This window comes from Amblyomma mixtum, chromosome 6 (genome assembly GCF_055824585.1).
Source record: "Amblyomma mixtum isolate Tamu chromosome 6, ASM5582458v1, whole genome shotgun sequence".
Lineage (NCBI taxonomy): Eukaryota > Metazoa > Arthropoda > Arachnida > Ixodida > Ixodidae > Amblyomma > Amblyomma mixtum.
In genome coordinates this window covers 18,913,010-18,932,253 of record NC_143017.1, presented here as the reverse complement: position 1 = coordinate 18,932,253, position 19,244 = coordinate 18,913,010, and the positions used below count along the sequence as shown (strand labels likewise).

The 19,244-nt window shown below is 45.7% G+C and overlaps 1 protein-coding gene across 2 annotated transcripts in view; it reads left to right on the top strand.

Moving 5' to 3' along the window:
* Positions 1 to 19,244, top strand: part of LOC149338339 (glutamyl aminopeptidase-like) — a 62,329-nt gene that overhangs the window by 3,881 nt on the left and 39,204 nt on the right. For both annotated transcript variants that reach the window (XR_016283436.1, XM_089547616.1), the window contains exons 2-5: positions 4,411 to 4,856; positions 11,297 to 11,704; positions 17,405 to 17,525; positions 18,318 to 18,721. Coding sequence is in view for 1 of the 2 variants with exons in the window: in XM_089547616.1 (XP_089403742.1) it covers positions 4,411 to 4,856; positions 11,297 to 11,704; positions 17,405 to 17,525; positions 18,318 to 18,721 (1,379 nt within the window). In the remaining variant the exon portion in view is untranslated. The remainder of the gene's footprint in view (positions 1 to 4,410; positions 4,857 to 11,296; positions 11,705 to 17,404; positions 17,526 to 18,317; positions 18,722 to 19,244) is intronic.

Below are 19,244 nucleotides of genomic sequence, written 5' to 3'. Positions count from 1 at the left end.
GGGTATTGTAAAGAGCCTGGACTCATGGGCAGCTTATGGATTCTTAATCAAGAAAAATAGTTTTAATCTCTCTATCTTTCGGTGCAGTTGTAAGGTCTGAATCCTTTGACTTCTCATGGGGTTAGCTGGTGAGTCAATTAAACAATACTTTGAAAAAATAAAGCAGATGGCTTTGCGTTGCATCATTTCTAATGTTTCAATGCTACGTTTAGTATAGGGGTCCCCGATGATGCATGCATTATCTAGTGTTGTCCTTATTATTGAGCAGTAAGTTAATTCTCGAAGTTCAGGCAATGCTAGTTTTAGCTTATGTCTAAGATAGCATAGCTTACGAAAGGGTTATGAGCGCATGTTTGAAATCATGTTTATTCCAGTTTATAGTAGGATACAAATTATAAAAACAGCAGTTGCTAACACTGGGCCGGGGTCCACGGCATCCTGTATTACTCCACTGGCCAGTTGCAACTGTAAACAAAATAAGCTTTTGAATGTTTGACTATATCAAGCAATCCATGTATCAAAGTTCTAGAGCTCATAATTTTTTTTTTCTTTTTCATAAGCTTCTTGTTTACTTAACAAGAAACGTTTAGGCAGTGGACTACTTTTTCGTCATGGAAGAATTCTGTGCATGGAGGCTGAATATGTGCGGAGCTTCGCTGCAGACTTAAGTTGTATCTGACTATACGTTATTTGCTGTAGTGACACTGCGATACTTATACTCATTAGCTTCAGTGCAGTGAGGAGCTGAGAAAAAATATTGCTTTGAAAATCATTTTCCTGCCACGAATGGTCATTGATATGGTTGAAGATTGCACTTTCTTAAATTGCTGTCACTTCTGACACCATGTCGTGTGGGCATCCGTAAGTGGTCATGCCGCCGAGAGCAAGAGAGTGACCATACCTGCATGGGAACAAACTCCAAGTCTCTTTATTTCCAACAGCAAGCCACGTCCAGGGTTCAGCCCAGAGGGCACCACTAGTCAGATAGCTGGAGACCACTACGGTTATTTTCGTGCACACTGTTTTTTCTGCATTCAAAGTTTTGAGGTATAAGGATGCCTTCTGCGACGTAGTAGTACAAGTGCACGTGTACACCTGAAAAAAGATGGTGAACTAATTTCTGCTAGCTGACTTTTGCACTATTGCCGTTCTAATTAGAGGTTTGCAGCTGACCATTATTAATAGCCACATCAGTTTTTAGGATTTCTAAGACGTCAATACCCTCGGCGCTGTGGCTCAACAAATTTTGCTCATCGCATGCTCCTTTCAAAAAATGTATGTCTCGGCCTCATGCACTACAACGCCCACTGATGAATGTCACTCTGTGGTGCACGTGTCACGTGACCTTCATGACCTTCGCTTTCCAGTTTGCGGCGACAAGCAACGCAGCATGGGCAGGACAGAGGAAGTCACGTGTGCGCTCCACAGAGCGATGTGCGTTCACCGTTGGACATTGCAGCGCGCGAGGCCGAGACACGTTTTTTTAAAGGAGTCCGCGGTGAGCAAAATTTGTTGGGCCACAGCACCAAAATCTAATACCGTATTTTCCGGTGTATAAGACGCGGCTTTTTTTCAAAAATCTTGTTGGTGCGTCCTATACAAGGGTGCGTCTTATACGCTAATTTTTCCTTTTTTTGCGAGTTCAGAAATTACTCACGCTCTTGTTCAAGTTTTTTTCACCAAAAAAATATCACTACTAATGACACGGTTGTTACACAGCTAATACTTCAATTCGTGGACCGCCATGAGCCACTTTTTTAAAATGAACTTTATCAGGAAACGACGGGGATGACGACTTCCTGCATCACAAACACGCACCGTTTCGGAGGCCTCAAGCAAAAGTAATGTGAAATGCCAAAAGATGGCGACAAACACGCTTCTCGCCATTGTCAGGACAAGCCAAGACAAGCCGGCGTTCTTTTTTAGCCACCCTTTGCAACTTTCTTTGCTCTGTGTATGTAGTGAGAAGAGAATGTGTCAGCCGCGTTGCCTCCAGAAATGGGCGAACTTTTTGATAGCACATTTGAAGATGAAGACATTGAAGGTTTTAAGCAGAAATAAAATGTTGTTATGGACATATGGGAGAGCTCTTTCGTTTTTTCTTTTTTCTAAAACGTGGGCGGGTATGGCGTGAGTGTTGCCTTTTTCGATCACCTAGCGTTTGCTGAAGAATTTCTCACCGGTATGGTGAATTTCGTGATGGTCATGCAAGCGTGTTTAATTAAGCCTCACTAGCCTAACTGGCTAAATTGGGGTGCGTCTTATACACGGGTGCGTCTTATATAGCAACTTTTTCAATGACAGCCTGCATATATGGCATCTGCGTCTTATACAGGGGTACGTCTTATACACCGGAAAATACGGTAAATGCAATGACTATCGCTAGGCCCAGCTGGAAATCTCTAATTGCAACCTGGCACCTAACTGCAATTAAGTTACCTAAGTTGAATCCCAGTTATTGAAGTCTAAAGGGATCGCGAAATGGTTAGATAATTCAATATATAAGAATTGGCAATATATAATGCTGCAACCTAGAAGCAAGCATGCATTGCACCCACGCTAGTGAGGAGTTTCTTGCAGCGACGTGCCGCCCACCGGCGTGCTTGGGAGTGTTAGCAGTGCAGTGCTCGCTAAGCCTGTTTTGCAATGGATGGTGCTTTAATTGGGACTGGGGATATCCTATCATATCCTGTTACCTGTACTATATAAACAGAGTAATTATTAAATAAAATTAAGATACAGCTAGCTGTTTCCGCTATGCCTTCAGCACCGAAATGAGCGACATACGCCAGGCGAGAGCCGCTGGTTGGGTTTAGTTAAGCTGGCTTGACCGCATGAGAGTGATGTGGAGCAGCAAATGAGTACAAGAGACCGAAAGCCACCCTCAAGCACACCCCCCCCTTCATCTCGTGACACACTTTCAGATTTCTATAGCGCTGTGTGAAGGTGCCCCGAGCCCAATTGTTTCCACAAGTCACGAAGTCAAGGATAGGCGAGCCACCTACTACCTAAGATTTTGCAGTGGCACAGAAGAATCTACTGTGTGCATCGTTCAAATCCAGGCTCTGGCGAGGAATACGTTTCACAATAGTGCAGCTCGTGTTACTCCCCCCTTCGCTTTGGGCATAGGAGTGTGCATACTTTTAGTACTCTGCCGGACCTGTCCTGTCAATATGGCCATAGTGCAGCATTATGGCCATTCAGGTTCTTTGACGATACTGGTGGCTGAGGACCCGTCATAATGTGTTCCAAGAACTGTTTACTTGCCGGGTCACTTTGAAACAGCCTTTCCAGGTTCTTTTTTCAGTGAACATAGGACAGATGTGTCGTACATATGTATTTTAGCTGTAGTTTAGAGCGAATGGAAATTTGTTTGGAAATGTGTTGTTACATTGATGCCTCAGCGGCGCAGGGATTGCCTTCCTCTGCCGATGTTGATATGAAAGTAAATACTTTACATTATTTCCTGTAGTATACAGCGAACCAAAATTATGACTTTTTGGCAAGTGTGTGAAACAAAAAAAAATAAAACTGCTGCTCAGTACTATTTTGTATATTTTGAAATTTAATCACATTGAAGTAAATGTTTCATAACTATTCCTTATCATTGCGCTGCGTTTTGATAGTAGGGGCAAGTGGGGGGGTACGCTATAGTAAAAATAGGCTTCTCCTAATGAATAATGGAGAACCCTGGGCACACCTATGGCTTGGGACCCACAGCATTTTGTTTGTTTATTAAATTTTTGTGAAAGTAATATGCCACAGAGGCCTACCCGATTTCCCTCTACCCCCTCCCCTTCTCCGCGCAACTCCACCACTAATCTCCACCCCTGGTCCCTGTGTAGGAAAAATAATTGAAGGCACCATTGGGAGAAGCGCATGGTTTTCAGGGGAGCGATACACTGTTCAATGTATCGAATAACGGGGCAGCCAGATTTTACTTTGATATATTGGCAGACTTCTCTGTATCTTTAACAGGATTTTCAAGGGGATAATCTGTGTGCTCGATGTAATGAATAATCTCAAATATCTGGCCTTGACTGTCATCATCATCATCATCAGCCTGACTACGCCCACTGCAGGGCAAAGGCCTCTCCCATGTCTCTCCAATTAACCCTGTCCTTTGACAGATGCGACCACCGTATCCCAGCAAACTTTCTAATCTCATCCGCCCACCTGAAATTCTGCAGCTTGACTGTAGTAGTTAATTAATCTGTTTTGTGGTTAATCTTTTTTCTGGTGTTATGGTGCAGAAGGTACCTTGCTACCTCAAAAGCCATATTTTTAAAATCCGTTTCTTTTGTCTTTATGTCCATAGTGTGATATCACTTAGTGGTATGTGTGCGGCGTATTAGGCATGCATCCGGCTTGCGTTGTGACTGGTGGCATGCAAACGAATTGCCCGCACAGACAACAAGGTACTGGGCCGCACGTACACCAGCTGCCCTCGACACCGGGCGCTGCTGCTGGTGTCGGGGACCCTGGTCGTGCTGGTGCTGGTGGCACTGGTTGCTGCCCTGGCCCGCCCCTCGGCACGCTGCCCGCCACCAGTTGCCCGGCCAGGGGGGGAGCCGCCAAGCACGTCGGCCCGCCCCCCCACTGGCAAGGCCGAGAAAGAGCCGTGGCCGCATGTGCGGCTGCCGGACTTTGCATTGCCCGTCCACTATGAGCTGCTGCTGCAGCCAAACCTGACCCTGGCAACCAGCCGAGGCCAAGTGAACATCAGCCTGCGGCTGCAGCGTGCCTCCCATTTTCTGGTGCTGCACGCCAAGAACCTGAGCCTCTCCCAGGTCACCCTGCATGGTGCACGGGGTGTGCGTGTGGTGCACTGGGAGCACCTGCTCCGCCACGACCAGGTGGGCAAACTCACACCGCTGCCTGCAACTTCCAATCCAGGTGGAGGGGAGGGGTCATCCTGTACAGTCTTCGTCAAAAGTGACCAGGCTGCACGGTTTGCTTCTCAGTCATATAGTAAAGCTATTATGTCAGCTCTAAATCTCAGTATGGTAAGGAGAACCCCTGTTCTCACCTGTGAAGAACTTTTTGACCTTTAGGGAAGCTGTGAGGGCTCTACTATACGAATGAGAAGCAAACCATGCAGCTTGGTTACTTTTGACAAAGACTGTACATGGCCTCTGGTGCTCCACCATATGAAAGACTGTAATCGGGAAGGTGCTGGTAGCGTCCTGCTTGAAATTTACGGTGGGGTTTTCTATGCAAATGAGCAAAGCCTGCGGGGCTACCATCCCCTTTTTCACACTTGCAAGAGGCAGGGGCTCTGTCAACACTCCTAGTGGAATACAGGAAAGTACTGGTGTTCATGTGCTGCTTTTTACTTTGTTTGATTCAAAACAAATATTTCCTCTTTCTCTCTCTCATCTTCCACTCCCACCTTCCTCCCTTCCCTTACAGCACCATATGCGAGACAGATACTGTGCCATTTCCTTTCCTCAAAAGCCAATTTACCAATTTACCAGCTAGTAATAAAGGACTTGTAATGAATAAAGCACTGTCTAATTTCAAAGAATTCTTGTATTTCACTAGCATAAGATATATTCAAGGTGTCCACAGCACAATTAATGAACTAGTTGACGCTCATTTACTGGCCAAAACTATTAGACTCGCCATCACAAAATAGAAAGATGAGTCCTTTAAGGTCTCTGCATCCCATTTAAACGCAGCCAAGGACAGGGTCGACTTCCCCGAACCATGCATATTACGATGAATGTCAAAAGGCCAGAGCCATGGCCATTCAGAAAGCCTAAACCCATCAAGAGGGCATATAGTATGTGGATGCTCTAAGTTCAGTGAACGGACTTGCCACAGTATGAGTAGTAAACAAACAGATGGTCGCTGTAGATGGAGCCACAGTCAGAAGGAGTACCCCCACTAGCAGTGGCCCATGCAAGCTTAGAACAAGTAATCATTGATTCGTACTTGGCACACTGAAGGCAGGTTCTCTTCCTCCTTTCTCTCTTTCTTCTCCTTCCGAATCAGCAAGACCACATTGAAGATTTAAGATTGCACAGTGCTGATTTTATTTACAGTTATTTACAAGTGCAGTGACACAACTTTGGTGTCAGGGTGCAGCCTCTCTGCACGGTGTCCCAAAACGTTTTCCTCTGTCTCCACCTCTGGCCGCATCCTCCTGAGCCCTTTCTTCCCTTGATCTTTTGAGCCGGGTCCTCCCCATCAGCGGCTTCGTGGTCGCTCTCTCCATTCTTTTCCCAGCAAGCTCTTGGTTTCCGCCGCCTCAGCAGACGCTTCTTTCGCACCAAGGAGCCAATGGGCTCTACAGGTTTTTGGAAACATGTTGCTGTTCAGGAGGAGGAGGATGTAGAAGAGGAAAGGCAGGGAGATTAACCTGAATAATGATCGGTTTGCTACCCTACACGGGGGGAAGGGGGTGAGGGGATAAAAAAAAAAGAAAGAGAAAGGAGAGTAACAGAAAATTGAAGTCACTCTAAAACGTCACTGTTCGTTGAAGTCACAGCCTGTCGTGCAGGCCAGAAGTTCTCAAGAAGCGGAGCAGTGCCTTGCAGGCCTTCACCGCCGACGGTCGCCGCGGCCAGTGGCCGAGAATCTTCATTTCCGTCTGTGGGCGTGGATCTAGGCGCTCTAGCGCACGGCTGAGAGACTGCCTTTCGGTGGTGTAGGCAGGGCAGTCACAAAGAATGTGGGTTATAGTCTCGTCATGCCCGCAGATAGCACATGCAGGGCTATCAGCCATACCGATTAAGAATGAGTATTGGTTGGTGAAAGCTACACCAAGCCAGAGGCAACACAGCAAAGTTTCTTCTCGTCGTGGTAGGCCTGATGGAAGCCGGAGCTTCAGATCTGGGTCCAAGGATTTTAAGTGGGAATTGCAAAATTGGCCGGCATTCACTGTTCAGAGTTCCCCACTTTATACATGGGCTGGCTGTGCTGGGGGTGGTTGCTGAAGGATCTGATGTCTCTTCGGAGGTTGTGCTTCCTGTGTCCAGCGACTCCCTTCTTGCTGGTCGTCTGTCTGTCACCAGCCTGCCGACTTTTTCGTCATTTCAAACCGCCATGCTGTAATGGAGCTTCCACTGCTTACTAAGCCACTTTCACGAACGCACACACATACACACATGCGTGGCGCTCCTTTTGTGCATGCTCTGGGATGACACTACCGCACATGACACCACCTGTGAATTTATGATGAAACCATTCATCATAAATTGAGCCAATAAGATGTCTTTTCAATAAAGAAAGCTGTTGGGTGAGTTGGTGACGGTCTTCCATAGTTACAGCACGAAAGACAGGACAAAGAGAGGATGACAGAACACAGTGCAGACTCGCAACTGAAGCCTTTATTAGCAAACCAGTTAGTGCAAGTACTCCACTGGTGGCCAGAATTGGAAAGGAGAATATACAGCTCATGTGTACGAAACATCTACCTTCAAAAAGCAACTGGCATGTGTCAACGTTCACATTCAAGGTAGGCTCTTTCTTTCCCTGACAAAGCTACTGAAGGCGCGCTAATACATTCCTCGTGAAGCCGTGTTATCATCAGTGCTTCGATGATTTCTCTCGCCAAAGCATCACGGTTTGTTCCTATCGCAATGCAGTCCTGATGTAGGGGCTCGCAATGATTACCTTCATCATCACTTTTATCTTTCTTGCAGTCTGTGCAGTGCTTTGCCACGTGCCTTGTGATGGCAATACGTGAGACGTTGTATTCGTGTTCTTTTAATCTTTGATTAAGGATGTACTTATTCCCATAGGACACTAGCAAGCAATAAACCACACCTTCCAGGGAGGCGACGAAACGTTTAGCGTGCCCCTTCAAGCATCCTTGAGGTTTGCTGTTCGAGAAATTCGCATTCCGAACTAGTCTAGACGGTCGCTTGGGTGCCGAAAAAACAATGCTTCCCACATGCCCCGCACGCTTCCAGTTCTCCTTAGGTTGTGTGAAACCTGGTGCAGATAAGGCGCGATAGCAACCTTTCTTTTCTTTTTGTCATCATTAGTTTTCACAGCGTTGTATTCTGTCGTCTTCTCTTGTCCTGTCTTTCGCACTGGAAGTGTGGAGGATGCCTTTTCCGAATTGATCAGTGCAGGATAATTAGTCACTTTTTAAAAACAAGGTCAATGAACTAGCTAAAAAATATTACAGCCCAAAAGTACGTTTCCACTCTAACTGCCAGAAGCTGTGGTATAATAAAACATTAGAAATACTAGACAACAAGGAAAAACACTTTTTCCATGCTGTAGAACTAAAGAGAAACAATGCTTGTGCATGGGAAAAATAATATGCAGCGGAATGAGCATACCTAACTGTAATTCACACCAAATACTCTTTTTCATGCTCACCTTTCGTGCTGAAATATTCTGCAATACAAACAATATTTCCGCAGTGTACTTTGTTTTTATTGTTCCACAGTCCCTTTCTATAGGGTACATACTGGACGACCGGAAAGTGGGGAAAGTTGTTCCCATTTGTAAATTAGGCAACAAAGAAATCCCACTAAATTACTGTCTGATCTCATTAACCAATATACCTTGCAAAATCGTAGAACACGTCATCTATTCTTGAATCATGAACTTTCTTGACAGTAACAAGTTCTTTCATCCCCCACAGTATGTGTTCTGCCTAGGTTTGTCATGCGAAACACTGCTGGTCATCTTCCTTCATGGTGTGCATTGTAACCTCGACCTAAATTCACAGACTGATGCTATTTTTCCAGACGCTGCAAAACCTTTGGCAAAGTATCCCACAGGTGTTTACTGCTAAAACTGGCCATACTAAAATTGCATCCTGATGTTTTATTATGCATCGAAGATCTCCTCACTAATCGCTCACTAATCACTCTCAGATTGTTCTTATTAATGGCCACAGATGAAGTCCTGTCCCCCTAACATCAGGCATCCCCCAGGGCTCTGTGCTAGCTGCCATTTTATTCCGAATCTATGGAATACTACCTACCATCTTATTCTGAATCTATAGGAACGACGTACCGAAACAGCTAGCTTGTAAAGTACTACTGTTTGCTGACTGCTGCATTATCTATTGCATAATTACCAACAGCTCTGATCAATTACAGCTCCCAAACGGTCTCAAGCATGTGCATGCATAGTGCGATGATTGTGTGCTTGTGGTTTCCTCACCTTCAGCAAATCGCCTCTTCAAATAGACACGTTTTTAGTGACTTAGCCCTGCTTAGATTTTTCCTCAGTTCCATCATCATTAGAGTCGATGCTGTCTGCAGCACGGGCCTTGGCATCGTGTCAGGGTGCTCTGTGCTGGCAACCGCATGGCATGCTTAATTCTTTGATGAAGGCATCGGCGGCTGTGGCTCTCTCTGTGAACTTGGTGCATGCATGGCTGGATGCGTGGTGTGGCCAGCCTTGGGCAGTGTGTATGTGATAAGAAAGCTGGGGAGTCTGTACAGAAGGGGCATGCTGCACGAGGCTACGCCTGTTATAATATATACACTCAAGCATTTAAAGGGAGCCAGTAGTAGCTTAGGCCAGAACATTATAAAAATTATTGGCTCTCACACCTCGGCTAACACTCATACATTTGCGTTACACACTCATGACCGTCTTGTGAGATTTTATTAAGAAAAACAAATTTATACAGGGGATTCATAGGACCAGACAAAAGCTTCACTGTCTTGCGTAGAGCACAGTCGATGTTCATTTTTCATGCAGTTATGTGACTCCTGTACATAACTTTTTTTTTAAAGCTCATCTCTGTTGCTTCTTTCACCTTTGTCTAAGTCAGGAGTTCTCAAACTGGTTTCCACGGGCTGCTTTTGTGGGTTCCGTGAGAGCCCACAATAGCCTCTCTCCGTTCCTGCTACACTACTGGCAGGTGCGTGAGAAGCAGTCACAGTACCTGGTTTGTTAAAACTCAGTTCTGAGCGCTAGCTCTTCCTCAGTTTATTGCCGCCAGCATCTGTGCCATCTGCACCACAGACCTTGGAAGCACGCTAAGACATTGAGCCAGTAACGGCTCTGCGTGTTCACGCGACTGCCCGTGGCCTGCGACTATGCGGGCAGCCGTGTAGTCATGTGCCCCTGCGAAAAAGTGCAAATGTCTGGGAAACGAACTGTGCGCTGCTCACCTGGCTCGCTTGTGCTGGCGGTCGTTGGCAGTCACTTTCTCGGACGAACAGTTGCGCACATGCACCGGAATCCGAAACTACTGAACCGTTTGCTGTTCGGTCGGCCGGGCCACACATGAGGGCGCCGTTTTGTCACCTGTTATCTCCATTTGACTCTGGCTGCTGGCATGCGATTTTATCTTTGCACATTTATTGCTCTGAGTTGCGTACACCCCATCACGCCATCCTGCAGGGAGCTACGTAACATGGGGTGGGGCAGGAGGGGGTATGTGTTTTAATTTGAGAAGTCAACTTCTTTGTTGGCAGTGAGGGATGCGGGATGAGAGGTCTATGTATAGGTGGCAATATACAGTGTATATTGCGCGTTATGGCCTTTGGAGAGTTTTTTTAGGACGATTTAAAAAAGTGTGCAACTTGTAAACACGTACTTGAAAAAGTGAATGAAACAAGAAAAAGCACATATATGGTCAGTTCACTAGCAATATTGACCAGCTGTGACGCTTGTGTCAACCGATTGTGAGAGGGGGTTCCTTGGCACATGTTGAAGGCCGTTGGGGTTCCTTGGGGCAAGAAAACTTGAGAACCCCTGATCTAATTGTTTGATTAGATACCAACTATGTAGCCATATGTGGAGCAGCTACAGCAGGCTGGGCAGGAACCACCAATGGGTGCGGACAGCCCAAGCAGGAGTCTCGTGCACGGGCGATCAGCAGTGATGAAGGAGCACGGCTGGCGCTTCATCTTCATTGTCCTGAACCTTACAATGTGCACTGCAGACAGTGGCGCCAACACCGACAGTGACAATGGCACAAAACTGAGGAACGAGCTAAAAAGAGCTAATGCTCTAATAAGTCAGCAGTGAGTCAGTGCTTGTCTGTGTCACTTCCGTGCCTTTCTTTGTGTCCACTGGGGTATCCCAGATGAAAAAGATTGAGTGAAGACTACTCAACTCGTAATGCAGAAAATTGGTGCTAGCTCTAGTCACACTCGGCTGCTCCGGCGCTTTTTGATAATACGACGAAGAGGACGACACACCTTGGCCGGGGACCGTCACATTAATGCCAGTACTAACAATTCCTTTTACTTTTGGATTTTTATGGGACTGGAAATTGTTTTCAGCTGGAACGGTTCTTGCTTCCGGCTTGACAATTCCAGGTACCCTAGCAGAAAAGGCAGCTCACAAAGTGCCTGTCGCCATGCAGGTGTATGTGTCTCTGAGCGGCCCCTTGCCAGGCAGCAGCCAGGTGAACCTGTCTGTGGAATTCTCCAGCAGCCTGGACCGGGACCTGGTGGGGCTCTACTTGAGCTCATACGTGACTGGGGCTAATGAGACGCGGCGCTTGGCAGCCACCCAGTTTGAGCCCACGTCAGCCCGGCGAGCGTTTCCCTGCCTGGATGAGCCTGCCCTGAAGGCGACCTTCGACGTCACCCTGGTGCATGACCCGGGCTACACGGCCTTCGCCAACACGCGCCGCCGAGACCTCCGCCCGTACGGAGGCGGGGACCTGGTGGCGAGCCACTTCGAACGCTCCCTGCGCATGAGCACCTACCTGCTCGCCTTCGTCATCTGCGACTACAGTGCCCTGACCAGCCAGCTGGGACTGGTGCAGGTGCGCACTTATATATTTTTATTTTATTTATCAAATACCGCCAACTGCCTCTTGGCAGTCAAAGCAGCAGTGGATACATTGTTCTTGAACAATTGCTAAGTTGAGTTTAACAGCGGCAAAGAAAGTAAATGTGCTATTGACAGTCAACCACGAAGGAATGTGCGCAATCAAAAAACACACAATAAAAGAAAGAAGGAATACACTTTGAAAGGCGGACGGCAAAGCAAGAAGCGTTGTAAAGAAGTACTTGCTGCATCATAGATAAGGTGACACGGCCGTAACAAAAGATTCAACAGAGATTCACTCCTTCACTTGCTGCACTCGCTTCTCCTGTTCATTTACCCTATTCACCTGAATGTAGCTTGACCACAGTTATAACACATGGCCTCTTCTCTCAGCATGCAGCAGGAAAAAAATAATAATTCATTCAAAATTGAACACAAGGGGGGACTTCTCATTTCAATTATCGATAAAAGAAACTTGCCTTACATCCGAGTAAGTACGGTAAGCGCAGGAAAGATTTGAGGTTAAAATTTTTTCATAATATTTACTACTGTAAAACTGGAATAAGTAGAGATCAATTCATAAAACCTCCATCTTATATATCGAAAAGGCGTGACCACTCTCTGAAAGTTTGTGAACTTTCTTTTAGAAGTGATGTCTTGCGTTATTCTTTTTTTTTTTTGCACGTACGATTAGAGACTGGAATGCTTTGCCACCAAATGCTGTTTCAGTACTAGCAAATGATGCTTTTAACCACGTTTTGCGCATGTAATTTCGATGTGAATTTTGTTACGAAAATGTCCCCCCTGTTGTAATGCCTGAAAGAGGCGATGCAGGTAATAAATAAATTAATAAATAAGTTACACGTCCTAGAGTTGATCGTCAATTGGAAAAATGAACTCTATCCTTTATATGACAAGCAGCTGCTTTGGATGCCTGTTCACCATTGAGTATGAGTCGCAAGCATGATTGTAAGGAACCATTTGTACTGTTCAGCGGGGACCATGAAAACATGTGGATAATCCAGTTTCAACAGACAGAGCCAGTTCACCAAACCTACGGCACCTGTGGGCCTCATTGTTTGTCTTACTGGGTACATTTGATTTCAGCTATAAACAATTGGGACGATTAATTAGATGCTGTGTTCTTTTTTTTTGGACTGAACTTTTTATTTGTAGCGAAGAGAAAACGACCTTGACTCAAAGAAAAGACCTTGACACAAAGTTTTTAAGTGCAGTTAGCATTTTTATTTTCGTGTTAATTATTTTTGCACACAATATATTTATGGTAAACTTGGGTGGCAACTGAATAGCGCAGTTTACAAAACAATGCTCTTTGACTAAGGGTAACTGTGTTCACATCCATCGGCGCCTGCCTCCCTAGACCGCTTCGCTTGTTTTGTTTTATTTGTGCGCAGTGTTCGCCCGTGTCTGCAGTGGCACCTTGCCAGATTTCATCCTTTCTGACTGTCCGCATGCGTAGTCAGCAAGATCATGCCGGTGTCTAGTTCGCAGAATGTTGCACCTGTCATGCATGTGCAAAAATGACACCTCACGGAGGGGATCGAGGTAGCTCTGTAGAGAGTATATGGCCATCACAAAATGCAAAATGACTCGACAACTGGTAACAGCCACCAAATTAGAATTTATTGTAATGGAACATTTTGTAAAATACCCCAGCCATATACTGATGCTCACCGTGAGAAATATTGTGTTGCTCAATGGGCAGAGGAGTGCTTCGTTAGCTCGCTGTAGGAGATCACCCTTAGTAAAAAGCTCACTTTAGTGAAACGTCCTTTAACTTTTCCGTGTGACACCTCCCGCAACTCCTTTATAAAAAGAAGAATTATCTTAAAGGACTTAACTTGCTCGTGCGACAGGGGTATCAACCTCAGATACACCAAACCTAAGTACGCTACCTCGAATATAACGAGTTTACGTGTGTTAACCTCAGCCATAACAAACTTTCATGTGTAAGCATGCGCCTCCGATATTATGAACCTTCATGTTTGTATCCGGGACATAACAAACATTTAGCTGCTAACGCATTCAAGTGATCCACCGAGGATCACCTAAGAATTTGTAATGCTGTCAGGGCTATAACAGCTAGGAGTGGAAAAAAAGGGGTCTAAGTTCAACAGTAAAAGAAAGCACTACAAGAACAGGCTGGTGGTCAACAGAATAGAGGGATATGTGAAGGAAGTTGAAAGTGTAGTCTCTAAGTGAAAAAAATGCATTGGACAAAGGTGCATCTTTGTTATGGGAGCCACAGTATGTGAACAAAATGTGACAGAAGGAGCACATGGTACACTGTGAGCCATGGCAAAGCATGCGCACTTTGAGATGTGGTGAAAAACACCCACGTGGTTCATTCAACACTGCATCTGTTTCCATGCACTATGTGTCTGCCTGGAAAGGTTTCTGGCCACCTATGTACGAGGGGGTACCCAAAAGAAACCGGACTTATTTTTGTTTGAACTTATTTGTTCACATTTTAAGCACAGACCTTCAATCTCCTTCAAAGTATTCCCCACTTGCAATGATACGCTTGTCGAATCTTTCATTCCATTTTTCAAAACATTTTTTAAATTTATCTTTTGTGATGCTTGACAGTGCCTCCGTCGTTTTTTTCTTCACCTTAGCAACATCAGCGAAACGCTTTCCATTCACCTATTTTTTTCATTCTAGGAAACAAAAAAAGTAGCACGGGGCAAGGTCGGGAGAGTATGAGGGTTCAGGAATAGGGGTCATGCCATTTTTGGTCCAAAATTGTCGTAGAGACAGGGCTGTGTGAGCAGGGGCATTGCCATGATGGAAAAACCAGTCACCCGACCGCCACAAATCTGGCCGCTTCCACCGCACACTCTTGCCCAATCTTTTCAAAACATCCAAGTAGAAAGCCTGGCTAACTGTCTGACCCTGCGGAACAAATTCTCAATGGACGACTCCTCTCACGTCGAAAAAACAAATCAGCATTGTTTTGAGGTTTGGTTTCACCTGACGAGCTTTCTTGAGGCGAGGTGAATTTGAAGTTTTCCATCAGCATGATTGTTGCTTTGATTCAGGATTCGATTCAGGAACACTTGAGTTTTCCCCATAGCATCTTCCTTGTGCGTCTTTGTTAATATTTCAAGAGTTTCCATTAAACTTTTTCTGAGCAAAAATCAGAATTTCACCGGCGCACGCTGTTCACGAAAATCAGCCATTGCAAAAACGATGTTCACACAAAATAGTCGTCACTCTAAAACTCTGCCTAAACTAGTCTGACCTCCTTCAACGACGGCACTCGGCTTACTGACTCTGGAATGTTCGTTCTATGCGCCCCAGTGGCAAAACGCGGTACCATAGAAGCTTCGCCGACCAAAAAAGTTAGTCCGGTTTCTTTTGGGTACCCCCTCGTATAGTACACCCTGTTTGCGAAAACAGAAAGCTTTCTTTCCTTTGCCTTACAAAAGGGCACAGAAGACGCACACAGTGCTTACCTTCAAGTGCGTTTAGTAGCAGAAATTTTTGCATGTATACAGTCAGTCCAATATACCGAACCTGGATATATCAAATGCTTGTTAATATCGAATAGTCAGAACATATCCCCTTGAAAATCTCATGCAAAAGTACAGCACTGTTGTTTACATTGATTGAACTTGTGTTCACAGGTACATTCAAAATACCAAACAGTGCATCGCGCTCCTGTAAGTGGCATTTCTCCTAATCACACTCCCATGACCGCTGTTTGTGCGGGGCGCCGTGTTGGGTGCATGACCTTGGGCCACTGCGGGCACTGCTAGCATTGTAAAACCTTGCCTCTGATTGCTGCCTCTCACTGCTGGCCCTAAGAGTGATTGTGTCGTTGCACAGCTATTGCCTTTAGCTGCCCACCCTGCAGGAAAAATTACTCATCAAAACCATGCAAAGCAAACATTCCAGAAGCATTATTCACTTGAGATGGATACCTTAAGGGAGGACATGGGTCTTAGAACATTTTTTTTATTTACGGACCAAATGCAATGAAACTGCACAGACTTATTCAGTTTTTTCTGCTGATTTCAAATATGCAATGTGTTTATTTCTAGGCCAATTAGTTCCTGAGATATTACTATATATCATGCCATTGTCTGCTGAAACAATAGAAAAAAAATGGGCCACCAGAAATTTAATTTTAATATGTGGGTAGATACTACAATGTGTGAGGAATGCAACGCTGGAAGCAGTTTTCAGTTTTTTGTCGATGTGGTCAAATGGGCTTAACAGTTAGTTTTCAAGTGAGTTAACCAGACATACAATGCCAGAAAACACATGACACACATGAAACTAACTTTAAGCCCATTTGTCCACACGGACAAAAAACAGAAAACTGCTTCCAGCGTTGCATTCCTCACACATTGTAGTATCTACTCACATATTAAAATTAAATTTCTGGTGGCCCATTTTTTTTCTATTGTTTCAGCAAACAATGGCATGATATATATTATCTCAGGAACTAATTGGCCTAGAAATAAACAAATTGCATATTTGAAATCAGCAGAAAAAACTGAATAAGTCTGTGCAGTTTCATTGCATTTGGTCCGTAAATAAAAAAAATGTTTTAAGACCCATGTCCCCCCTTAAGATTGAGGTGAATACAAAACATTCAGATTGAATCGAATGTCGAATACTTCACTGTTTGACCAAATATTGTAAGTTATTCAATATTCGCATTAGGCTATGCCCACCCTGTGCTGATTACTATCTAGTATTTCTATAAATTAATTTCCTGCTCTCCCATTGTAAGTGACAATTTGAACTTGCGAAAAGTGTGCACCAAGCTGGTTCCCGACTTGTTTACTGCCGACCACAAGAGCAACCGAGTGGTGATCCCGAGTGATTTTTTAGAGCGCATGCAAATTGAACCTTATTTTTGCCATTACTGACGATGAAACGTGGCTATTTGAGTATGACCCTGAGATGAAGTCCCAAAGTTCCGAATGGCACACCTCAGAGTCCCCAAGAAACGCAAGAATGAGCAAGTCGAAGGTGAAAAATGTGCCAATTGTCTTTTTTTGTCGCCAAGAGTGTGGTTTACAAAGAATTTGTACCCCAAGGGCAGACAATCAACGCTGTGTACTACATGGATGTGCTTGAGAGGTTGAGAAAAAGGGTCCTCCAAGTGCGACAGGAGATTGCCGATACCTGGCAGTTGTACCCCGACAATGCTTGCAGCCATACTTCTCTGCGCGTACGGAAGTTCCTGGCCAAGCACAACTTGGAGATGCTGCCCCAGCCCCCCTATAGTCCTGACCTGGCTCTGGCAGACTTTTTCCTCTTCCCGAGAATCAAGTGTGCTCTGAAAGGAGTCCGTTTTGGCAACATCAAAGCAATTCAAGCCGCCATGACAAAGGCTCTAAATGAGGTTTCCTGTCGACACCTTCCAGGATGCGTACAGTGCATGGCAGAGTCGCTGGCAAAAATGTGTAGATGCCAAAGGGGACTAATTCGAAGAATTTGAAACGTTTGAATTGATAACTTGAATAAATTTTTTTTCTACGGGTAAAATCGCATTACTTTCTGGACACACCCTGTATAGTACGCTTGCACAGTGGCAGAAGTGAGAAAAAAAAAACAAAGGCTTCATTTGCTGGCAGAGGGCCTTTTTCTCCACTCTGTGTCCCTGCCACTGGTGACTCGTGGGGGCATCGCTTAATGGAGCCCGTGTCCAATGCAGCTGCGGGTGCTTGTGCCAGAGGAGCAGCGTGCCCAAGGAGGCTTTGCTCTGGACATGATGAAGAGCTCGCTGCAGTTCTTCAACGACTTCTTCAGCATCCCCTACCCCATGGCCAAGCTGGGTGAGCTTATTTTTTTACCTCCGGGCCTCTCGCTTCACACAGGTCCTTTGGCCTCAAGAAAAGCAGTTTTATTGCACGAAGTTGTTTTGTTCGTTTCAACGTTTGATGCCCTTAGTGGGCATCTAATACAGTGAACCCTTAGTTATTTAACTTGGTAAGCACATATAAGAGAGGCAGAAGAATTTTGAGACAAACACTGTTTGAGATTAGCAGAGGACCAAAATTTTCAGTGTGCCAAGCATGCACTGCAGAAATTTATTTATGATTATTTCACAACACAAACTCTGCTGCGCAAACAAAGCACTTTATTTTATTGAAGACAGCCCCCTGTAGTGACATAGTACTGCAAAAAACATTTCCAACAAAGACAAGCGCACAAGCTTTTAGCGTAAGTCATGCTTATTCTTATCACTGTCCGTCTCATCGCTGAGCACAAGTAATCCTCGTAGTGCACATTTGCCCCATATGTTTAATTACCTTGCTCATAAAGGACCACAATCACACACGGAGAATTCCACTATTTCAGTGACTGTTTTAGATGTGGTGTTTTATTAGGGAAAGAAATGGGTTTTCCCAACTTATTTGCAGTGAATGTGTCTGCTACAACAGATCTAGCCGCAGGCATTGCCTTGAGAGTGCATTGCTATACCTTGCAGTTGCAACAATAAACACTGGAGGCCACTAGGTGCAGGACAGTTAGGTAAGAGCAGGTGGGGTGGGAGCCATGCGTGTGGAGCTTTTGTGTTGTGTCACCGCTAGGGTGTTACACTGCAAACTGATGGATCCCCACAGACCTGGTGGGCGTGCCGGACTTTGGGCCGGGTGCCATGGAGAACTGGGGGCTCATCACCTTCCGCATGAGCTCGCTGCTGTACGACGAGGCGGTGACGCCCGTGCGCAGCCAGGAGCGGGTGGCCTCGACAGTGGCGCATGAGATGGCCCACCAGTGGTTTGGCAACCTGGTGACCATGCGCTGGTGGGACGACCTGTGGCTCAACGAGGGGCTGGCCACCTTCCTGGAGGGGCGCTGCCTGCAGGGGCTGCGCCCTGAGTGGCGGCCCACCGAGCTGTTCCCCTACTCGACGACACAGCCCGCCCTGGAGCTGGACGCCCTGGACACCAGCCACCCGGTGTCGGCCAGCGTGCGCGATCCAGCCGACATTGACGCCCTCTTTGACTCCATCTCCTACAACAAGGCATGCTCTCTGGTCGTTCCTTATGGTCTTGCTACTGTAGACGCAACCTTCTTGAACAGCCTTCACCAGGCACCTCCTGCAGCATGATTCCATTCTCTTAATGGTATAGTCCCACAGATAGACAGACAATTAGTAGCACCCCCTTTGCAGCGCAATGGTGACAATTGTCAACTCATCTATGGGGTAGAAACGTGGAGGCTAACAAAGAGGGTTCAGCTTAAGTTAAGGACAACGGGGCGAGCTGTGGAAAGAAAAATGTTGGGTGTAACATTAAGAGATCGGAAGAGGGCGGAGTGGGTGAGGGAACAAACGCAGGTTAATGACATCCTAGTTGAAATCAAGAGAAAGAAAAGGGCCTGGGCAGGGCATGTAATGCGAAGGCAAGATAACCGCTGGTCCTTAAGGGTAACGGAGTGGATTCCAAGAGAAGGCAAATGTAGCAGGGGTCGGCCAAAATGTTAGGTGGGCGGTTTAGATTAAGAAATTTGCGGGACTACGTTGGCTGCAACTGGCGAAGGACAGG